Raw genomic sequence first — 22,798 nt, 5'->3', positions numbered from 1 at the left:
GAGGTTCTGAGTTGCAGCGCTTTCCAAGGGCCTGCGTAAAGTCACAGTTGCCTTTTGAAGCTGCGACCAAAAGTTAACAGTGAACGGCGCCCGTCCTGTCAACACGCTTCTCTCTCTGCAGAATCCGGTGCGGTGATGAGAGCGTTAGCGTGTGGACAGGACTTGCGGTTGCTAGGCGAGAACCCGCGGCGGTGTGCGCTCCTCCCGGGGAGTGAGTTCCTCAGACATTTTTGAGAGTCGTTTGAATTTTTCCTGTCCCGGCTGCTTGGTTTGCTAATTTCTTCAGTTTAGTCAAGTCCCAGCTGCATGTGGGCCCAAGAGCTCGTAAGAGTTCATCTTCCGTACCCGTAACTTTCAGGCGCGGTTACCGATTTCCCCGTGGAGCCTCCCCGCTCCTCGCTGCCGTCCGCGTCGGCTCGGAGCATGGCCGGGGAGGACCTGAGCAGCGCCTGTGAAGGGCAGGATTGGGAAGGTTGGCTTCCACGTTTAGGTGGTCATAGCGAGGCCACTACTTCAAAATCCAAACACGCGATGAAACCCCGTGATTTTAAGCCAAGGAGGTTTGCTGTGGCTGCGAACGAGGCTTTGAGCCGGCAGGTCTGGGTCCGGGCCCCCTGATTGTACCTGACTTTTCTCCTCTGTGAAGAGGAGGCCACACTGATGTTGGCTTCACATGGCAGTTGTGAGGGTTAAGTCATCGAGTCAACGCAGCGGGTATTCACACTCCGCCGGCGGTGCGCTGGCTGCTGGCACTGCCATGGTGACAGGACAGAGGGTCCCTGGCCGCCTGGGACTTGCAGCCCAGGGAGCTGGCCGGGAGGTGCCTGGGGCGCGGGGGCACTACCAGCAGCCACAGGCTCGGGTGCCGTGGAGCAGTAGGTGTGCGCAGCCACAGGCTCGGGTGCCGTGGAGCAGCAGGTGTGCGCGACCACAGGCTCGGGTGCCGTGGAGCAGCAGGTGTGTGCAGCCACAGGCTCGGGTGCCGTGGAGCAGCAGGTCAGCAGCCACAGGCTCGTGTGCCGTGGAGCAGCAGGTGTGCGCAGCCACAGGCTCGGGTGCCATGGAGCAGCAGGTCAGCAGCCACAGGCTCGGGGCTGGACGCAGGTGGCGCAGCCACAGGCTAGGGTGCAGGTGTGCGCGGCCACAGGCTCGGGTGCCGTGGAGCAGCAGGTTGTGCGCGGCCACAGGCTCGGGTGCCGGGAGCAGCAGGTGTGCGCGGGCCACAGGCCTCGGGTGCCGTTGGAGCAGCAGGTGTGCGCGGCCACAGGCTCGTGTGCCGTGGAGCAGCAGGTGTGTGCGGCCACAGGCTCGGGTGCCGTGGAGTAGCAGGTCAGCAGCCACAGGCTCGGGTGCCGTGGAGCAGCAGGTGTGCGCAGCCACAGGCTCGTGTGCCGTGGAGCAGCAGGTGTGCGCAGCCACAGGCTCGTGTGCCGTGGAGCAGCAGGTGTGCGCGCAGCCACAGGCTCGGGTGCCGTGGAGCAGCAGGTCAGCAGCCACAGGCTCGTGTGCCGTGGAGCAGCAGGTGTGCGCAGCCACAGGCTCGGGTGCCATGGAGCAGCAGGTCAGCAGCCACAGGCTCGTGTGCCGTGGAGCAGCAGGTCAGCAGCCACAGGCTCGGGTGCCGTGGAGCAGCAGGTGTGCGCAGCCACAGGCTCGTGTGCCGTGGAGCAGCAGGTGTGCGCGACCACAGGCTCGTGTGCCGTGGAGCAGCAGGTGTGCGCAGCCACAGGCTCGGGTGCCGTGGAGCAGCAGGTGTGCGCAGCCACAGGCTCGTGTGCCGTGGAGCAGCAGGTGTGCGCAGCCACAGGCTCGTGTGCCGTGGAGCAGCAGGTGTGCGCGGCCACAGGCTCGGGTGCCATGGAGCAGCAGGTCAGCAGCCACAGGCTCGTGTGCCGTGGAGCAGCAGGTGTGCGCAGCCACAGGCTCGGGTGCCGTGGAGCAGCAGGTGTGCGCAGCCACAGGCTCGTGTGCCGTGGAGCAGCAGGTGTGCGCGGCCACAGGCTCGGGTGCCATGGAGCAGCAGGTCAGCAGCCACAGGCTCGTGTGCCGTGGAGCAGCAGGTGTGCGCGGCTGGCCGCTCTGAATAGGTGGTTATCGTACAGAAGCTCTGCAGCCCGGAGACAGCATTATCTCCCTCTTACGGTGGGAACTGAGGTTCGGAAGCATTAGGTAACTTGACCAAGGTCACGTATCTGGCGCATTGTGGGGCCAGAATGAAAATCCGGTTCTGTCCGACTCGCAGGAAGTAGCCCCACCTTAGCATGTGGGAGCAGGTCCCTCCCTGCGAGGCCCACAGCCCTGCCGTGTGGTCGCCTGCTCCTTGTCCCCCTCTTTTCCCTGCCCCCCATCCCTGCGGGGCTCCTCACCAGCGCTTTAGGTTGGCAGAGACCTTCAGCTCTTCACAGCTGTCACGGGGAAGGGACCGGCCAGATTCGGATTCTGCTTTCTCGAGGGCGGGCTAGTCTTCACATTATTCCAGCGGGTGATTCATGTCTGTGAATTTCTACGCTAGTTAAGACAGAAGAGGCTGTCTCCCCATTGGGTGTTGGATGAATCGTGTTGACATGGAAGCTCCATGGTCCCCTGTCCCTTGTTCACAGCTGCTGCCGTTTAGTGACCGAGGCAGAACCTCGTGGTGAGCGGTGAGTGTCGTGTGAGGGGACATGTTCTGACAACGCATCGTGCTTCTTCTCCCAGGGGCACCCATGGGTACATGGCTCCCGAGGTCCTGCAGAAGGGGACGGCGTACGACAGCAGTGCCGACTGGTTCTCCCTGGGCTGCATGCTGTTCAAACTTCTGAGAGGGTGAGTGAAGGGGTCCGTCCTGGGGCTGGACGCGGGCGAGTGCGGGTCCGAGCCCAGACTGCTTAGACCGCATCAGGCCCAGTGTGATTTCGAATCACACAGTGGACTTGAAGCCACACGCTGGTCTCAGTGCTGAGTGGCCCTTCCTGCCGTCTAGGGACAGGGTCTCTGCTCCCATAAGGTCGTAGACAGAAGCCATGGGCTGGTGCTTTTGTTCCATACCACGTGGGAATTACAACATGCTTCAGTCTAGAAGGCTGCTTTGAAAACATTTTAAAAATTAAAAAATAATAAAATTAGACGGCTTTGAAATGTTTCCATTGATACGCCTTGTTTGAGAATAAGTGTCATTTTAAAATGTGGGTAACTGAAGGAGCTAGGGTTTCTTTTCCCTGGAAATGAATCACTCAGGACTGGCTTGTGAGCTGAGGTCATGTTCAAGGTCATAGAACTGGCTGAAGACCTGGGATGAAGCCAGTTTGTTTTAAAAATGCAAAAGTGAAATTGTGTAATTTGGTATTTTTTAATTAATGTGTTATGTGAGCCCTGGCTGGTTTGGCTCAGCGGTTAGAGCGTCGGCCTGCGGTCCAGAGAGACCCGGGTTCGGTTCCCGCTAAGGGCACGTACCTCGGTTGCAGTTTGTCCCCGGCCCTGGTTGGTCGTGTGGGTGGCAGCCACTCAATGTGTCCCTTTCACATCGATGTTTCTCTCTCTCTCTCTCTTCCTCTCTCTCCCTCCCACTCTATCTGAACAAAAAATGGAAAAATGTCCTCGGGTGAGGAAATAAATGAATGAATGAATGAATGAATGAATGAATGATTTGTGTTATGTTTGACTCTCAGTCCTAAACTAGCAAAAGCGACAGAAGAGAGTGAAAAGGTGATGCCGTGAAATCACCCTCAGATGTTTTCCTGTCGCAAGTTTAAAAAGTGTTTGTATTTCCATTCGTTTTAAGAGCTTTTAGCCAATTTTAATAGCAAGCTTAAGTCTTCCAGATATCGTTTTGATTATTCCTCATTCACAAAGAGACAGAAAGTGCATTCCAGTAAAATGTCCTCGTGAGGGTTTCTCCTCTGGTGTTTCTCCCCGAGACACGCAGGGCCGGTGTTTGCCGAGTTCTCCCTTTCCTCCAGGAAGCCTCCTTGCACGCCGAGTCTCCTCATTCTGCCAGCACCTCCTAGGAGGAGGCTGGCTTCCAGGATTCGGCCCCAAGCTCGGTTCGGAGCACCCTTGCTGCTTCCTCGGGACTCTGATAACCCAGTTCTCTGCTCACCCCGTGCTATTGCTCAGAGTCAGGTCTTGTTGGTCCGGAATTGAATTATTGTGTTTGTGGAGCCTGGATGGCCTTAATTTATGCCATCAGACTCCCTGACCTAATTAGAGAGCTTCTGCAAGGCTAACCAGAGAAAGCCGCTTCCACACGAGACCTCCTCCCCCCCGGCGGGGTCACCCGCGCCTGGTGAGCGCGTGCAGACTCGCCGGGGTCTTTGCCCGGGTCTCCGGTGGAGATGAGGTCAGAGATACAGAATCCACACTTACAAGAAGTTCAAGATGATGAACAACTGCAGAGCAGCTCGACGGTTGAACACATTAATTCCAGACACAGAAATCTACCGTGAGATGATACAGGGGAGGCCGCAGAAGCCTTGCGCTTGGGGCTGGGTGCTCTTCTTTCTTCCTTTAGTATTGTTATTCTGCCCACCGTAACGTCCATGCATGTACTTTAGGGGCGACACAGCATAGCAGCACCTTGTTTTAGAGATTCGCGGTTTTGTTTAATAACACTGTAGGATCCAGCATCACGACGTGTGGTTAACAATGTGCATTCAGCCTTGTTTGGCCATAACTGAGGTTCCAAGGGTGAATTGGGAGCCATGGTTCCTCTGTGCAGGGCTTGGTGAGCCATCGCGTTCTGGGTGGCGCCTATGGAGAGGCGTCTTGGGCGACAAGGAAGTCATCCAGGGGTTGGCTGTGAGGACGAAGAGAAGAGGAAGAGCTAGAAGTCCTGGCTCACGGAAGGTCGAAGGACCTGCGTGTAGTGTCCAGGGGGGCCCATCTAACTGACAGGCTGGAAGTCATGCTGCATAGCTGCAGAGGGGGGCGTTTTGAGGACAGGAGAGGATTTCAGGTTGGCACAGGAGCGCCCTTGCAGGCACGAGCTGCCCGGGGCGGTGTGTCCTGCCTCACGGATAGCAAGCTCCCGTCACTGTCTGGTGACCGCCTGTTGAGCCGAAACAGGAAGAATCCTCCCGGTGTATAATGGATCGGATTCCGGGGATCTCTCTCATGAGGGTTTATGGTCTAATGTCATTTGGTCATTCAAAAGCCATTCACGGGAAAGGATGTGCACTGCGACCAAAGAGCGGGGAAGTATTTTTTGGTTTAAGGGTTTAAGTTAAATGCAGTGAGCATTTAGAGCACCTATAATATGCAGGACTGCTTGGTGCCGTGGGGAGAGGAAGACAGGAACGGGGTGGGGCGGGGCGCGGGCAGCCCTTCAGGAACCTGAGAGCTCTGAGCAGGTGGGCGGTGCTGACGTACACAGTAGCAGGGGGCTGGGGAGCAGCCCAGAAGGGGGGTGCCAGTCCTGAAGGAGAGTGGGGCCGACTTCATGCAGGAAATATGTGTGAAGTAGGTTCTGAAAGACAGGATGGCGACAGGAGAGCTTGGGTGGGAGTGGACTTGTCCTCCATGGGCAGGGGCAGTATGGAGCAGGTGTCTTCCCATCAGTGACCTGTGAGTGGTGCATCAGCTTTGTCCGGAGGAAGGATGTGCTGAGAGAAGGTTAAGATTAGGGGGGGCTGGGGAGAGCCTGGCATTCATGCTGTGGAGTCAGTTCCCGAGGCCCCAGTGTCTGCAGGCTTTGAAGCAAGGGAGGGACATGGTCAGGTTGTTGCTTAAGGGGGATCTGGCTGGCGCGTGGAGCATTGTGGGGACAGGACAGGCCGGGCAGGGACAGGCGGCCTGGCTCAGAGCCCTGGCGAGTGACAAGGAGCGCCCGGGCAGCACCCATGCTGGGACCAGAATGAGGCGAAGCCTTGGCCCCACTGTAGGTAGAGTCCACAGCGGGACGGGGATGGTGGTTTTTGTTTTGTGCTGGTTTACTGTGGATGCTTGAGTGTGGAAGGAGTTGAAGCAGAGCTGGTTGTTTCGATTCAAGGTAACTGGTGATAGCATTACCCACTCACTGGCTGTGAAATGTCAGCGGTTCTTGTGAAGCTGTTTACTGAGGGCCCTTCAGGAGCAAAGTGCTGGACGGGGTCTGCAGGGGACGGACTCTGCCCAGGAGCTCTTGTCCCCTCAGCTCGGAACCAGCAGAAAATGTCCTGTCCCACCTGTTCCACTTCCTCACAAGGTTGCAAGTGGGAAAAGCTCGAAAACGCAGCAAGAGCGTCCTGTGCGGCCCTCCTACGCCAGCGGCAGGAACTGAGCACGCGAGGCCTAGGAAACCAAAACGAGCAGAGAGGAGGGTGAGGTGAGCCCGGGGCCCTCGGGCCGCAGCCAGTCCCTCTGCATCCTGGGCTCTCACAGGGCAGCCACGGTGTCGGTCCTTGGGGAACGGACCAGACGCTGCCAGCCACTGCCCAGCGCTCGTCCTCGGCCCCGGGGCTGCTCGGCCTGGAGACATTTCCAGTCGCCACAACTTGGGGAGGGGCTGCGTCCAGCACCTAGTGGGCAAAAGGCCAGGGTGCTACCACTGCCCAGGACAGCCCCCGCTGCCCCAACGAAGTGTCCGCCCAAGAGCGTACAGCATTGAGGATGAGAAACTGCTCGGGAGCAGGTCTTCCCTCCTCCCGCCTCTGTGCAGTCAGGCTGACGCCACACTTGCCAAGGGCCGTTTTCACGTCTGTTTCCTGTGCTCGAGTACTTCCTGCACGGACCAGTGCGCGCCCCAGCCTCTGCTGCAGCACTTCTCAGCACCCCGAGTTTTGTCAGACACCCTGCAAGAACGGCTTAGGGCCGGAGGGAAAGGAACGTGGATGTGAGGAAGTCCAGGCCTGAGAACGTGTTTGCATCCCTGCGTCACAGGGACGGACCGAGCCATTCAGAGGCCTGTGCTGGGTGCTGGTCACTGCTGCCGCAGGGACGCTGTTGTCAGTACTTCAGAGCTCCGTGCACGAAGGTGTGTCCTTGTGCACGTGTGTGCGGCTGCCGTCGGGATCCTCAGCCTGGGTCTCAGACGTCCCTCAGAGAGAAGACTCAGTGCCACCCGGGCCTGGTGCTGAGCTGTCATCATTGCTTGTCGTCTCCAAAGGTATCAGACATGAGAGAGCCCCCGTGGTGGCCTGGGGGAGCTGAGCTCTGCCTGAGATGGTTGTTTGTTCCACGTGGAGAAAAAGGGATGTTTACAAACCTCCTGGCGGCAGGTGACTCAGGGTTAGAATGCGTGTAACCTGCACTCTTTGCTGTTCTAAATGGTTGGTGTAAGAGTTTTGCCTCATTTGTAATGATAAAGGTGTTGGTTTTGAACTCATCATTTCACTGTGAATATAGTGCATGTGTGTGTGTGTGTGTGTGTGTCCCATTATTTATCTTATTTTGAATGATTTCCAAACTCGTTTGGGGGAACTTTGCAGCTCCCCGTCTCCGTCTGTAAATCACAAGCCACACCTGCCCTCTGCCCACGTGAGCAGTGTTCCCATAACATTCCCTGGCGGTCGGGCGGGGGAGCCAACTCGCCGCGGGGGCCGGGGCAGGCCCATGGCCGCGGGGGCAGCTGAGACCACGCGGGACCCGTGAGCACGCGCCTCACTCCGAGCGCAGACCGTGCCTCCTGGAGGTTTTCTTTAACGTTTTCCAGAATAGAACCCGAATCTTCGGTTTTGTTCACAAAGAATAATCAAGAAGTACGCTGAGAACACGTACATCAGGGTTTTCACTCGAAAGACCAGATGTTCTTGGCCCGCCGCGCAGAGCCAAAGGGCTGAAGCGACTTCCGACCGTCTGTCCTGGAGGTGGACAGAGGAGCTGTGTTTGTAACGTGGGCTGTGGGGAGAGGGCCCTGTGCTGGGCTCCGGCTCCCGTTCCCTGCGAGCCTCCGTCTGCGCTCACGGGAGACGTTTTAAATTGAACACAGAGCGTTTCCGTGGGCCACAGCCGTCCTCGGTGAGGCAGGGCGCAGGCAGGCCCTGGTGCAGAGCAGGAGGGCTCCCGCGTGGACACGGGCCACATCGGGGGTCGCAGCACCCCGAGCTCGTCAGCAGTCCCTTCTCACACCTCCAGGTACTCTGTGGGAGCAGCTGTGTCGAGCAGAAAGACCGAGGTTCTAGTAAGATTTAATCATCAACCTTTATTCCTTTTCTCTTGAACCACGAATGTGTTCGTATCTCTCTGTATTTTGCACAGAAGAAGGATGCTAGGGCTTGGAACATTTTAGTACCTTATAAATAACACATCAGTATTGTTTGCTGTTATATCTTACTCGCTTTTCAGATGTAGTAGTTTTACATTTTTGTCCATGGAAACAGTCAGGATAAAAAGAATATTCCCAATCAGAATCAGTTTCAAAGATGAGTGTATGTTTGCTTAGTACTAATTCTCCTTGTTTAGATTTTTTTTTTTCAAATTAGTGCTCTCAAGAGATGGAAATTACTCTGTATTTCATTGCATGGTAAGAAAGCAAATAAAGTGTGAGAGTGCCCTCTCTCGTACAAAATGAAAATGAAAATATTTCAGATAATAAATACTCTGAAATGTAATAATCTCATCAAGAGATGGTTCAGTGCATGACTGAACTTACTCAGTAGGACGGCCTGGTCCGTTCCAGTGAGGAGCAGTGCAAAGATGAGGGGCATTTAATTTTTTTCCCCTCAATCCCATGGATTCGTGTGTTCAACCTTCCAATCCTTTTCTATAGAGTTAACTTGGAAATATGTCACACGTCACCTCCAATTCTGTTACATGTGCCTTATAAGTAAATCTATAGGATCAGCAATTTCACAGGCAAGTCTTGTGAAAAGAAAACTTAACCATATTTGTCCCTTCTCTAATTTTCAAGTAAATGAGTGAACAAGGCCCTGGTTTTCTAATCCGCGTGTTAACCAGTCTCAATGCTCAGATGGTCTTTCACAGCCAGCTTCCCCTGGGTTTTAACCTCGTGGTCGAGAGTGAGAACAAGTTGTTTTGCAGTTTATCAAGCAGACACTCGTTTCCTAAAGTGGGGTTCATCTCGCGAGCCCCGCAAGCGGTGCCTGCAGTAGACACTGGGCTGCTGGCTTAGGCACACTGGGCTGTCCGGGCCCCACCGTCCTGTGACGGACGTGGCGCCATGCCCGCGGAGAGATGAAGAGACCGGTGCCGAAGGTTCGGGTGGCTGGATCCCAGCCAGCGCGCCGCCAGCCACGGCGTGGACCCGGCGGCGGGACCGCCAGGGCTGGGTCCAGCGAGCGGCCCCAGAACTCGTTTCTGCCTTGTCACCGAAGGCAGGCGCTGCGCACAGTGCCCGGTGCCCGGGAAGGACACGTGTTCGTCCTGGCCACCTTTCGGTTTGACTACAGCTCCTTGGGTCGTTTGAAGGACCAATCACCGTTTTTCTAAAAAAACACTGAAAATTATTATCTCAAACACTAACGTGACAAGTGTTGTATGAGCAGCTTTCGCTTTCATGACCACTTGTCGGCTGGTAATTTTTTAACGCTGTTCGAAGCCATCGGGCGGAGTGTGTTTGCTGACGCGGGTCTGAGTGCCGCGGCGTCTGGCGGCTCCGGCAAGATCAGCCTGTTCTTTCCGGACCTGCCGTGTCTGATCGCTGGGAAACGATCGGTGCTGAATGAACAGTGGCAGACACAGTACTTACCAAATATTAGTCGGTGCTGTGTGCGACGTCGGCCGAGACCACGCTGTAACAGAGTGTCCTTTATCCCCACAGTCACAGCCCTTTCAGACAACATAAAACCAAAGATAAGCATGAAATAGACCGGATGACACTCACTGCGGTAAGGAGATCAAACACTATTTTTATTCAATTTCATATTTCCATTACAACCGATGTAAAATTTTGCTTTCTTAAAATAAGTACGTGAAGATACAATGCCTAGAAGAATCTCAAAAAAAAAAGTAAGGGGAATAGACAGTAAGGCAGAAATCAAGATTAGCTAATGCCCAGTAAGAAAGATCAAGAACAAAACGAAAGAAATCAAATAAAAGGGGAAATAGCAGATGATTCTTTTTTTTCTCACCTGGCCCCAGCCTGTGGATTGACTTTGAAAATGATTAGTAACCGTTTTTAAGTTTCTCGAGAGGAAATAGTAATTTGTGACGAACCTGTAATTTTTAACGAGGTCTTTGCTTCTGGTGGGGTGGGAGGCACCATTCCCATGAACGCACATTGAGACTGGGTTCTCCTTTCCCCCCAGAACGTGGAACTTCCAGAGACCTTCTCCCCCGAGCTGAAGTCCCTCCTGGAGGGTCTGCTCCAGCGAGAAGTCAGCAAGCGGCTTGGCTGTCGCGGAGGCGGGTAGGCTGCTGTTTCTGCCTGTCAGAAGCTTCCCTGGGAAAGCAAGACAGTCTTTCAAAATGTTGAAAATCCTTCGCAGTCTGTAAAAATCTTCCATTTCGATTCCGGGGGGGGGGGGGGGGGGCGGGGCAGAATATCACACGGGAAGTATGTATGTTGTCTTATGCATTTTGTAATTAACAAGCTGGAGGAGATGCCAACCTTTTCACTTTAAAAATTGATCATGTGGGTGGCGGAAATGAATTCTGATATTTTGTCGTTCATTTGGTTACATTTTAGTCATGATCAGTACTAATGTAGTAATGATTGTATTTGTAATTATGGCGGCTTAATATTCTGAACAGATTATCACATATTTTCTCTAATGTATAACTAACAGCCATCGTATACGTGCTTTCCATCCGCCCCCTCCCTGTCTTCGTAGCGCCCCGCAAAAAAAAGGGAAAAACCCCAGGACACCTGGAAAGCTTATGGGGGACTTGAAGCGGATCTGTCCCTTGTTCCCCCCCCCAGGCTTGCTTTCCCTCCTATCCCCAGGCTTTGCATAAGAAGCAGCTTTTAACCATGTTATATGTATGCATGTCACGTATACGTATGTATTTAAGATTTTTTTTTATCCTCACCCGAGGACATTTTTGCATTTATCTTCACATAGAGTGGGAGGGAGAGGGGGAGGAAGAGAGAGAGAGAAACATCGATGTGAGGGAGACACACCGACTGATCGCCACCCACACGAGCCCGGGTCAGGGACAAACTGCAACCGAGGTCCGTGCCCTTAGCGGGAACCAAACCCAGGACTCTCTGGTCCGCTGGCCGATGCTCTAACCACTGAGCAAAACCAGCCAGGGCTATATGTGTATTGTAGAGTAGCATATGAATATGTATGCATATTATATCTGTGTATTATATATATTATGTAGGGAGCTAGATGATGTGCAACACACATATTTCCTCTTTGGGACATTTCGTATTCCTACTGGAACGGATGAAGATTCAGCTCACTCCTTCCGTTGTACAGCCCCTTCCCTTTCCACCACCTTCTCAGTCACTGGAGCTGTTTTTGGTTTCTCTTCTGCTTAACCTTCGTAGGTTTAGAGCGCATACCCACCCCACTGGGCCTTGTTCCATCGATCATAAGCAGCATCTTGAGTCCCCCCTTTGGAAAAGGGAGGTTTCGGCATTCCTGTCTGTCACTGTTGTCTCCTCCCGCCCTGTCTAGTTCCTGTCATTGTTCTTTTTGATTTTTACATCGTGAAGTTGATACTGTTTACTCCCTATTCTGTAATCATTGCCAGTCTTTATGCTTTTTGCACATGAGCTGATTTCAAAAGTTGCAAATGAAGAAGTGGTATTTACACTGTATGGCAACCTACATGTGTTCATTACCTGTTTCCACAAGCCTGGTGATGAACGCTGAGTCCATGTGTGATGTATGTAGAGATCTCCACGAATGTGTGGGCTCTCACTTTGCCCTGAGTGTCTCTCACGGAGTGCTCCAGCCTCCTGCTCCAGGGACAGCCGAATGCTCTCTTCCTCTAGTCAGCGCCATCCTAGCTGACACTTCCCGTGTTTGCTCTCCTGGTTTGAATCTGTCATTCACTCGATCCCATGCTTTCTGCTTCTGTGGGTCCCTGCTCCCACCCTTTGGCTAGAGCATGTTTTTCAAGTAGGTCCTTGAGAGGGGATGAGAGGTGAACCCCATGTCCCTGCATATCCAAGGTGTCCTCCTGCCGTCCTCAGACTTGATCGCTGTTTTGGCTGGATATAAAATTCCAAATCGATAAGCATTTCCCCCAGAACTTTGAAGATGCTGCTTGATTGGGTACAAGTGAATGGTCGGCGCCGGTCACGGGGCTCAGTTCAGGCACGTGGAGTCCCCTTCCCTCGGCAGGCTTGTGTTCTTCGGTTTGGGGAGCACTCTGATTCCTTCCGGCCTTTCTTCCCCTGCGTTTCCCTGGTGAGCTCTTGGAACTCCTGTTGGATGTGGGATTTCTGCAGTCGCTATCTCTGCTCCCGACCTTGTACATGATCTGCATCTTTGCCTTGATTCTTTTACTTTCTGAAAGCGTACATAGCCAATCCTTTGACTGCTTTTAAAAATCTTCAGCAGGTTTAATTTCTAAAAGTAGAACCTTTCAGAGGTGCCCCCCACATCAGAATATACACCTAGTTCAGTTGCGGGTGTTTTGGGGTTGGATGTGGAGGATGAAGGTATGATGTGTACATGTGCGCGCGCGTGCGTGCAGAGTTCCAGTCGAGTCTACGTTCAGCCTGTGTCCCACCCCCCACACACAGATGAGCCTGGAGCTCAGCATCGCAGTCCCCAGGGCGGTGGCTCTGTCCTGTTTTGCCATCAGTCGCTGCCCCTCCATCACTCCCATCTTGTCTGCTGATGGTCCCTCATCACTGACTGTGGTGGGTTTATGTCTCCACTTCCCCTTCTGTCATTTTAGCGATTGTTGGAAAGGAATGCCATTGCTGCCTGAACTTGATTACTGGCTTGAACCAGAGCCTTCTCTCTGGGCATTTTTAATTGTGTGTGTATGTGTATATGTATGTGTATGTGTATGTGTATGTGTATGTGTATGTGTATGTGTATGTGTATGTGTATGTACATATATAGTGAGGTGTTGGATTTTGCTGTAAGTGCCATGGGAAGGCTTTGGAGGGTTTCAAACGGGAGAGGTGAGGTCGTTGGGAAGGTGACAGGGGTGCTCTACAGAGAGGGTGGGGCCTGCAGAGGCAGGAGTGGAGGGTGGGAGGCAGGAGACAGCTGGGGCAGTTCGGGTGAGGGTGCCCATGCCTGGCGGTGGCTCGGGCATCCTCGGTGTTCTCCCAGAAGCATGCAGTATAGGACCTTAGCGTCCCCTCCATGATGAGGACACCAGCGCCCTGCCGAGCATGGCTCTGAGGATCGGAGGGGGGACGTAGTCAGGCCCAGGACCTGCTGAGGGCGGGCTGTGGAGAGGAGGGACGAGAAGGATGGGGGTGATCCTGGCTTGTCGGCCTGCGATGGTGAGTGTGGAAGGGAAGATCAGGAGTCTGCTTGGACCTTCGACCTCGTCTAAATGGAGATGCGGGTGGGCACCCGGATACGTGGGCTTCTGAAGCGAAGGACAGAGGTCGGCACTGGGATGCAGACCTGGGAATTACCTGCAGGTGCAGGGCACTTAAAGGCCCAGGCAGGGCGACATCGCCCAGAGAGTGATTATAGAGGACGGGGGCCGGGCAGGGGGAGGACCCCAGGCCAGGCTGGGAAACCGTTGGTGTGGGACCCTGGGGACATGCCTGTCCCTGACAGCGTTACCCATGGGGCACAGCTTTTTCCCTTCTGTGTGAACGAGCTTTGAGAACGATCCTCAGGAAAAGGTGTGACCTCGGTTTACACAGGCGAGTGGCACGCACGCTTCTGTTAGGCTCGTAATTTGTTTCGAAATGAGTATCTGCTGCTTCCTGTTCTGACATTTCACCTGCGGCGACTCGAAGGCGCTGCCACAGTCCCTCTGATGTGTAGATCTCCGATTTAATTTGTACTTAAATGTGTTCTCATGCCTACAGCAAAAATAAGTAGATACGTGATCGGTGAAAACTCCTCCGTTCTCCCAGGCTGGAATGGATGTTCCAAATACGTGACCGCGCGGGGCCGCACTCCTAGCTCCGGCACGCGGAACTCCTAGACGGGACGGCGTTTCCGGGCTGCTCTGAAGGGCGTGCGTGACTCGCTCTGTGTCCTGGCGGGGGGCCGTTCTTGCAGAGTGTTCTCAGCTGTGCCCATGCGTCTCACCACTGCTGTGCCTCTCTCCTGCAGGGCTCAGGAAGTCAGAGAGCACGGCTTCTTCAAGGGCATCGACTGGCAGCACGTCTACTTGCAAAAGGTGCTCCCGGCGCGACCCCCGGGCCCCACCGTACTCCCTGTCCCTGCTTCTGGTTCTGTCCCCACGGCCCACCCCCAGCTTCCCGCCACAGTGTCCTTCTTGCTCTTTTGTCCAAGTATGACTGGCTGGCCGACCGCCTCGGGCCGCCCACTGCTGCCCCTCCATTCCCAAGCTTAACCATTTTGGAAATATCTTCTGTATAAATTGATAAACAGTGACACAGAGCTGTTATCGAGCTAATACAGATGTCCATGTAATTAAGGCCTCTTTTCCTTTAGCTCATGCTCATGACTTCCTATCTCAATATGTGACTGTATTTTTATATTTTTCCATATAAAAATGTATAAGAAACGTTTGTCATCAACTTATACACACTTTCTAGCCCAGCACCACATAATTTAAGAATCCGCATGATTATATATCAGCATAGTTCCTGTTCCTCATTTGAAGATATTTTTATATTCTCAATGATACAGGAAAACACCCGAAACTGAAGTTTTTTTTTTTTAAATGTTGGTTATTAGCCGTGGACTCGTTTTTGCATGAACTCAAACTGTGGAGGAGTTGTGACCTATTGGCCCTGCCTGATCGGAACTAGGGTTCAAGCCCGGGTTCAGTTAGCATCAGCTCGGGACCTCTGGGGGTGGGGCGTGCTGTCCGCCTGTCGTCCAAAGGGCCTGGCACGTGGGGTGTGGTCCCACACCACCTGGGGACCTGCTTTCCCAGGCCTGAGGCATTTATTAATCATATAAAACTTTGGACACAAGTCTGTATTTTTTCTTAAATGTGTCTAAGGTCTGGGATCGTCTTTGCATCCATTCAGTGCGGAAGCTCATCTGTGGAACGCGCGCTCCGTCTGAGCCTGTCTGCAGACAGTGTAGCCCGTTAAGATCTTACAGCGTTCTCTGTGGGATGGCCGGGTGGGCGGGCCGTCAGGTCCCCAGTAACAGCCTTCCTTCTCTGTGTCTTCCAGTATCCTCCACCCTTGATTCCTCCCCGGGGGGAGGTCAACGCTGCCGACGCCTTTGACATTGGCTCCTTTGATGAAGAGGACACCAAAGGCATCAAGGTACATGTGATGTTGGCCTGCAGTGTTTTACATTTTTTTTATTAGAAATCAAACTTGGTGGTTGTTTCAGTATTGGCCCGTTTGTGGGATGTAACTTGCCAATGAACATCTACGTATCTGGAGAATGTAGAAGTCAAGGATCTCAATGAGTTGGAAGCTCTGGAAGCCACTTTTGGGCTAATAACATTATGTTTGATAAACTGCAAAATGGTCAGACTTTTACCGATTTGGATAATATTTGTGATTGAAATAAAGCTGGAGTGAATAGGAAGCAGGAAAGACAACCGCGTGCAAGCAAACATACTTCTCCTGGTGCCCCAGGGCCAGTCACTGTAATTCTTCCGAGTATTTAGATCCCTCTGTCAGGATGCAAGGAGCAACCAGCACGACGCATGGTGCACTTGTCGATCAAAAGGGCAATAATCACTGATGTTTTAATATAATCTGCATTTTTCAAACTTTTGTTTATATCATTTTCCCAGTAGACAAGATATAATTATAGATGGTGAGTCACGAGACAGAATCACCCTCTTCGGGGTGTAAAGTCAAAGCGTCTCACTGCATGTCAAGCTCTTGTGTGCCCCGACTTTCACCGCTTCCCCGGGACCCCGCCCGTCGCTGCTCCCAGGCTCCTCGGCTGTCTGTGTATACACTTCTGCCAGCCCCCGGGCTTTTCCTGCCGTTACTGCCCAGGCCGCAGCACCGTTAGCACACACACCTGCGAGGTGTAGATGGAAGACTGACAAGTGAGCCCGGCCGGTGTGGCTCAGGGGTTGACCTGTGCACCTCAAGAGGTCGCCAGTTCAATTCCCAGTCAGGGCACATGCCCGGGTTGTGGGCCCGAGCCCCAGTGGGGGGCATGTAGGAGGGGGCCAATCATTGTTCTCTCTCATCGATGTTTCTGTCTCTGTCTTCTTCTCCCTTCCTCTCTCTCTCAAATCAATAAAGAAAAAAAAATTTAAAAATAGACTGACAAGTGAAACCAGGGCCTATAGAGAACACAGAACTGGAAGCAAATAGGATCTGGGCACAGAAAGGGTGGGTAAGTGGCTGGGGGAAGAAGTGAAGAGGGTGGGGAAGGAGCGCAGCCAATGAGGAGGCCGGGTGCAGCCGCTGGGGAAGAGTGTGGCCACCATGACAGGAGGGCGGAGTTGTAACGGTGATTGGCGTGTTCCTAGGACCAGCTTCCCAGGAGCAGGAGGTTAGGTGAAGGGGATGCAGAGAAGGTCAAGGCCACTTCTGTGGTCTGGAGTAGTGGCTCTCCTGGGCCACAGCCACGTGCCCAGTGCCCAGACGTGTGCACCACTGGGCATCTCTTGTGGCCTGGACAGAGTGGTGTTGGCTACAGCGGTGCCCTGGTGAACAAGGCGTTTCCAACGTCAGGTGAAAGGCTTCCTGCCGCCACAGCTGGGTCGTCGGGTGCACTGGCGGTAAAACGGCCGTGTGTCCATCTGATCCTCACCTGCAGGCATGTCCAGTGATTTCAGAGAGGGCGACACGTCGATGTGGGAGAGGAACACTGTTGGTTGCCTCCCATATGTGCCCGACTGGGAGTCAAACCCGCAGACTTCTGGTGTACGGGACGGCGCCCCAACCAGTGAAGCACCGGCCGGGCACCCACCAGCATGCTCGATGTTACAAAGGTCTCCTACTTTCTTTTCGTAAACTATAATCTGGGCTTTGGAGTAGGTCAGACTGGGCTCAGATCTGCACTTTTCAGCCAAGTGCGTTGGGACCATTTAGTTAACCCCACGAGGTTTGTGCTTCTGTTCCCTGGGAAGCGACTGGTTTCACTGCCCAGATCTCTCCGAGTGTGAGTGATATAACCTGTCTCAGCCTCCGGCGAACCATCCGAGCTGCTGCCACTGTGGCTTCGGTGCTTCCTGCGAGCACACTTACAACAGGAAGCGGCCCCCGGGCTGCAGCGGGGGCCGAGGAGCTGGCTCCCGGCCCGGGACCGCCTCGCCGGGCTGCGAAATCTGCTTTTTAAGAAACTATCTATTCTTTATCTTTAGAAAGCAGCCCAAAGACTGTGTATCCTTTAAAGAAAAGGTCGCAAATAAATATAAATTGTCTTCTTTGTTGTAGTCATTTTTAACAGCATGGGTCAGGCTTTCTGAATGTGCAGGAGGCGGAACCGTTTTGCATATAAAGCATGAAGTGTGATTTTTAATGCAGCCCCTCTTAAAGGCTAGTTGCCGCGTGTCTTGAGTTCATGCTTATCCATCGGACGATAGCGTTAAGCTTGGATTAGCTGAAGGGCCACGGAATGAAGGGTCAGTTCAGCCTCCTTGCATTTTGTTCTCCTCCCTTTTCAGAGTAAGTGAAGTGGTTCGAAGACTCTTCTGGCTTCTCCCTTTAATTGTTTCTAAAAACCATGGGAGTCTATTTTCAAGACAAATAAAATACCCTCACCATATCTGGAATTCTATTTTGTTGTCACAACCTGCAGATAAAACCCTGCCTGTGTCAGCTGACATCAGCAAAGCTGTGGTGAAGGCAGTTGGGGGAAGTGGGGTGAAGCCGCCGGTCTGGGAGGGGAGTGACTTGCCGTGCGTCCTGGCTGCTTGGTTGTCAGGGGATCTGTCACAGCTTGGAAACCGTCCTGAGCGGCGACACGCCATCGCAGCGGCTGCCGCGTAAGTGCGGTCACTCGGGCGTCTCGCTCATCGACGTCTCCGTTTCGCACCCAAGCTCCTGGACTGCGACCAGGAGCTGTACAAGAACTTCCCGCTGGTGGTGTCGGAGCGCTGGCAGCAGGAGGTGGTGGAGACCATCTACGAGACGGTGAACGCGGACACGGACAAGATCGAGGCCCGGAAGAGAGCCAAAAAGCAGCTCGGCCAGGAGGAAGGTAAGAGCGAATCTCTCAGGAGATTCCTAGCGCAGTGCACTTTCAAAAGTTCTTGTAACGCTGAAAAAGTGTCTGGGTCACCAAGTGCTTTGCAGTAGAGAGGAGCAAATGCCATAAATTGCCCTCGTTTTATCTGGCTCGGGACGGTTGCCACCTCAGTGGCTCCAGGCAACCCGCACGTGAACCTGCGTGGAGGTCGGTAGTGAGCAGCGTCGTTGGCGTGTCCTCTCCGTGTGTGGGCTGCTGAGGAAGCTTTCCCGTGAAGCGTGAGTTTAACAGTGTCGGGAGCAGGACCAGCGCCATGGGCAGGGTCACGCCCTCTGTGGACTCTGCTGCTGTCATCTTGACATCCTCGGTAATTTTAAACAAGAGGCCCGCATTGTCATTTTCTTCCCGGCCCTGCAGAGTGTGTCACTGGTCCCGGTGAGGAACCTGGCATGTACGTGCCACTTGTCAAGAGATACCCGTGTACTGACACGTTTGTGCTACAGACAGCACTGAAGAACCGCCACGTCGTGTTTTGGTCACAGTACTTGAGTGCCCCGTTAGGCTTTTCAGGGTAGAACACGTAACACAGGGTGTTAAATACATCAGTCCTTCTTGGTTCACCACACATTGTCACTCTTCGATTTGTCTAGGATTTCATGACTTTCGGATATTTAAAGGTATTGGGGTTGATGATCATGGTGAGATACCGTTGTGTTTTCCCTCTCAGCAGTGACCTTTCCAGGTTAACTTTGTGTAATAAAATGACCTGAAACAGTTTTACTCTATTAATAGGTTACTTTGGGGGCCAGTTTGGTTCAGCAGTTAGAGTGTCGGCCCGCGGACCAGAGAGTCCTGGGTTTGGTTCCCACTAAGGGCACGTGCCTCAGTTGCAGTCTGTCCCCGGCCCCAGTTGGGGTTGTGTGGGTGGCAGCCACTCGATGTATCTCTCTCACATCAGTGTTTCTCTCTCCCTCTCTCCCTCCCACTCTATCTGAAGATGAATGCAAAAATGTCCTCGAGTGAGGATAAATAAACAAAACAGCAACAAGAAATAAACAGTTTGATCCTTGTGTTACTTTGCTTAGCTGGGCATGGAAATTTCTGCTCTGTTATTATATTGAAAGTAAAAGGTAGATCAAAGTGAGAGCCCCGGTTACTGTAGAGGCAGAGGCATTTGGGGCGTACCTTGAATTCTGTTACTCTCTCTTCTTCCATTCTAATCGCATAGAGGGAAAAAATAGTTTCAGAGCGCACTTGGCTCTCTCCGAGCCATAAATGACCATCGTGAATTTATCAGAAAGTTGAGAGGCAACTATTTAATGTCAGTAGAGAGAGAGTTGAAGAAACCTCTGTTCCTTAAATTCTCGGTTCCAATGCAGTTAAAGACTGAAATGATGATTCTGCAACAAATGAACAAACAAACAGAAACACATGGACACAGAGAGCAGGGTGGTGGTTACCAGGGTGAAAGGGATTAGGGGGAAGTAGTAAAATTAGGGGGTCAAATACATGGCGACGGAGGGCAATCTGAGCTTGATAAGCATATAACGCAGTACACAGATGAAGTATTCCAGAATCCTGCCCTGGTGGCCTATATAATTTGATTAACCAGTTTTACCCCAATGCCTTTAATTTAAAAATTTTAAGAAAGAAAGAATGCTTTCTGTAATGTTTTACATTGTTGCTAGAAACTTGATTTTTCCAGGAAGTGATCATTCTTTTCTGAAACTAATACAGACATTCTGTGTCAGACCCCATTTAACTTAGTTGTTTTCTGCTCCTCAGATTATGCTCTGGGAAAAGACTGCATCATGCACGGGTACATGCTGAAGCTGGGAAACCCATTTCTGACCCAGTGGCAGCGTCGGTATTTTTACCTCTTTCCGAACAGACTGGAATGGAGAGGAGAGGGAGAGTCCCGGGTGAGTCCCACGTGTGTACCAGGCACTTACTGTCGTGAGGCTAGTATCATATAGTATTTCCTGTTGCTGGCATGTTCTGTAGAACCACCTCCGAAGCCCTGTGTATCTATTTTAACTTGTGTACATGAGATTTTAATGCTCGAACTGTAACTTTTAGACCTTCTGAGTCAAGGAGGGCTTTCGTAATGTCTGAAAATAGAACGTGCCGTTGGTGAAGTCCAAGGCAGACAGCTTTGAAGGCTGGAGAACAGTTGGGTAGATCGAAAACATCTAGGACTTGGGCGTCAAAGAGACCCTGGGACTTGGAGCACACTACGCCGACTCTCTGACCCTCAGTTTCCTCATCTGTAAAAAGGGAGAAATGGAGATCAGAACAGCTACTGTAGTCTTTTGTATATTTATCTTCAACAGGCGCTGTTAAAAACAAACAAACTCATTTAATGGGTAGCAACCTTTGGGGGTCCAGCTTGTATTTTATAAGGAGGGAACCAGGGCTTAGAGAGGGAAGGTCTGTTGCCCACGACACAGGTAGACAGTTAGTTGTGAGGGGTGATTCGGACCCAGGCTGCCTGTGAGCTCATGTCTCGGTGACACAGCTGGCCTCCCTAGTGGGGGACAGATGAAGTGAGGTCAGCGATGCGGGGCATCGAGGCAGAGTCACCAAACCTTGTCTCCATCTCGTCGGAAGCTTGTGTGCGGATCCATACGGTGGACGGGAAGATACACAGCTGTCCTCTGAGGTCCTCGCGAGAGTTCATGTTTGTGAACAAGACAGGAAAAAGAAGCTTTCGACCCACACCGTCCCTTTTAGCAAGCCAGGCAGCATTTATTAAGCGCCTACTGTGTGAGGAGCCCAGGGCTTGGCACATGGGAGATGGATGCCTGCCCTGGGGGAGGGAATGGCCAGTCACTGGGGACCAGTAGGCAGGTTATTGGTTCCAGATGTTAAAAACATAACCTGTGTATTAGATATTCCGGAACACTGCCCACCGGTTCTCCGGGTCGTGCAGGACGTGTGTGTGAACCCTGTTGGTGAAGTTGCAGTTTAATTTTGAGTGATCGCTATTACATAGTAGCACATTTCTTTATAAACAAATAAGATCTCATTATTACTAATGCCATAGAAGGCATTTTCTAAAAATTAATGCACCTCGGTTCTGAGTTACAGTTATTAAGACCCTTTGGGTGGAGAACTGAATTATAACTCAGGTGCTGATGAGTATTATATAATGTAGTATATAGTGTTATATAGAATATCGTACATATTGTAATATATAGCTATATACGCACTCAGCACCTGAGTTTTAATTTATATATAATTTATTATAATTATTATTATTACTATATGTAATTATATATAGTTAACAGCCCTGGGTATACTGGGCACGATTGTGCACATAAAGGAAATTGTTCCATTTTTCAGGATATTTGAAAATTAAATTAAAAAACCTTCCTTTAACATTAGATGCACTAAAAAGAGTCAACGTTTAATGTTCTGTTTGAGAAGCTACCTAATATGCTTCGTAGGGATCAATGAGGAAAAGGCGCACGTGAGTGTGGATGATGGTGGTGCCTCTCACGTAGGGTATCTGGAGTATTTATCCACACAGAGTGGTGAGGTGCTCGTGACACTGGAGCGGATGCTCCAGACCGGACGCAGTAATGCTATAGGCCTGTGTGACAGGCTTTGAAGGCTGTCACCTGGGTCTATAGCTCGTTTCGAAGCGATCAGACGAACGCTAGCTGACAAGCCTGCACCGCCCAGCGTTTCCCGAGCTGCTGCGTGAAAACACACCTCCGGCTCCGGTAAATCACACGTCGCGCTCCTCTGTCCCCCACGACTTTGTTGATAGAATTAAGATGAGCGCGTGGTACAAAAATAAGTGATTCGTAATCACTCAGAGATCAGTTCCGTGTGGAGGGAACAGCTGTGCTGCTCGGCCTCACGGAGACGTCTTTCTGTGCAGTTTCTGAGATGCTGCAGTTTGCTCTCCTGTGTGTTCTTCGTAGCCGCCTCCCCCGCTTCTGGAATGTCCTCAAAGAAAGAAAGTGCCAAGCTTTTTGTTGTTGTTGTTTACTTTATCTAAGTTGGTAGTTTCCGGGATTATTTATTAATTTAACTTAAATTTTGAATGATGTGAAGTAATTTATAATTTTTATTTTTATGATTAGCAAAATTTACTGACGATGGAGCAGATTCTGTCTGTGGAAGAAACTCAGATTAAAGACAAAAAGTGCATTTTGTTGAGGATAAAAGGAGGGAAGCAATTTGTCTTGCAATGTGAGGTGAGTTTCTATTATTTTTTCATAGACACAGGTGCAATTTAGAACAGTTCTTTCTATCTGTCATCTATCTATCTATCTATCTATCTATCTATCTATCTATCTATCTATCTCCAGAATAGATGACTGCTTGGTTAGACAACATTTTCTTACTCTGTGCTTTGCCACTTATAAACTGAAAAAGAAGTCCTATGGTGCAAAGTTTCCAGCAATTTCAATTATTTTTAGAGAAGCAAATATTAGCACCCATGAGGAGAAGGTATGTGAAGTAGTTTAATAATTACCCTATCTGGAAACTCTCCAATATTTCATAGGGGCCTAACATTTTATTTGTTACATAATTGTCCAGATCTTTCAGCATGTTTGAGTTTGAGGTTGGTATATTTAAATAAATGTAAGACACCAAAGTGACCCTCAAGGGGAAATGCCATGTTTCTCTCCTCAAAGCTCTATTGTAGCCCAAATTTAATTCCTGAATACTTTTCTACTGGGGCACTGGTGTGTTTGTTTTGTGTGTGTGTGTGAGTGTGTGTGTGTGTGAGAGAG

The 22,798-nt window shown here is 51.7% G+C and overlaps 1 protein-coding gene across 2 annotated transcripts in view; it reads left to right on the top strand.

The window, feature by feature from the left end:
* The window catches only part of GRK3 (G protein-coupled receptor kinase 3), a 108,763-nt gene that overhangs the window by 83,261 nt on the left and 2,704 nt on the right, over positions 1-22,798 (top strand). For both annotated transcript variants that reach the window (XM_036276471.1, XM_036276470.1), the window contains 8 exons: positions 2,698-2,805; positions 9,674-9,740; positions 10,161-10,261; positions 14,070-14,136; positions 15,110-15,205; positions 17,900-18,059; positions 19,833-19,969; positions 22,142-22,255. In XM_036276471.1, coding sequence (XP_036132364.1) covers positions 2,698-2,805; positions 9,674-9,740; positions 10,161-10,261; positions 14,070-14,136; positions 15,110-15,205; positions 17,900-18,059; positions 19,833-19,969; positions 22,142-22,255 — 850 coding nt within the window. The remainder of the gene's footprint in view (positions 1-2,697; positions 2,806-9,673; positions 9,741-10,160; positions 10,262-14,069; positions 14,137-15,109; positions 15,206-17,899; positions 18,060-19,832; positions 19,970-22,141; positions 22,256-22,798) is intronic.

The sequence above is a fragment of the Molossus molossus genome, unplaced genomic scaffold, assembly GCF_014108415.1.
Source record: "Molossus molossus isolate mMolMol1 unplaced genomic scaffold, mMolMol1.p scaffold_m16_p_22, whole genome shotgun sequence".
NCBI lineage: Eukaryota > Metazoa > Chordata > Mammalia > Chiroptera > Molossidae > Molossus > Molossus molossus.
Note: the sequence above shows the minus strand (reverse complement) of the source record. Positions and strands in the feature narration are given on the sequence as shown.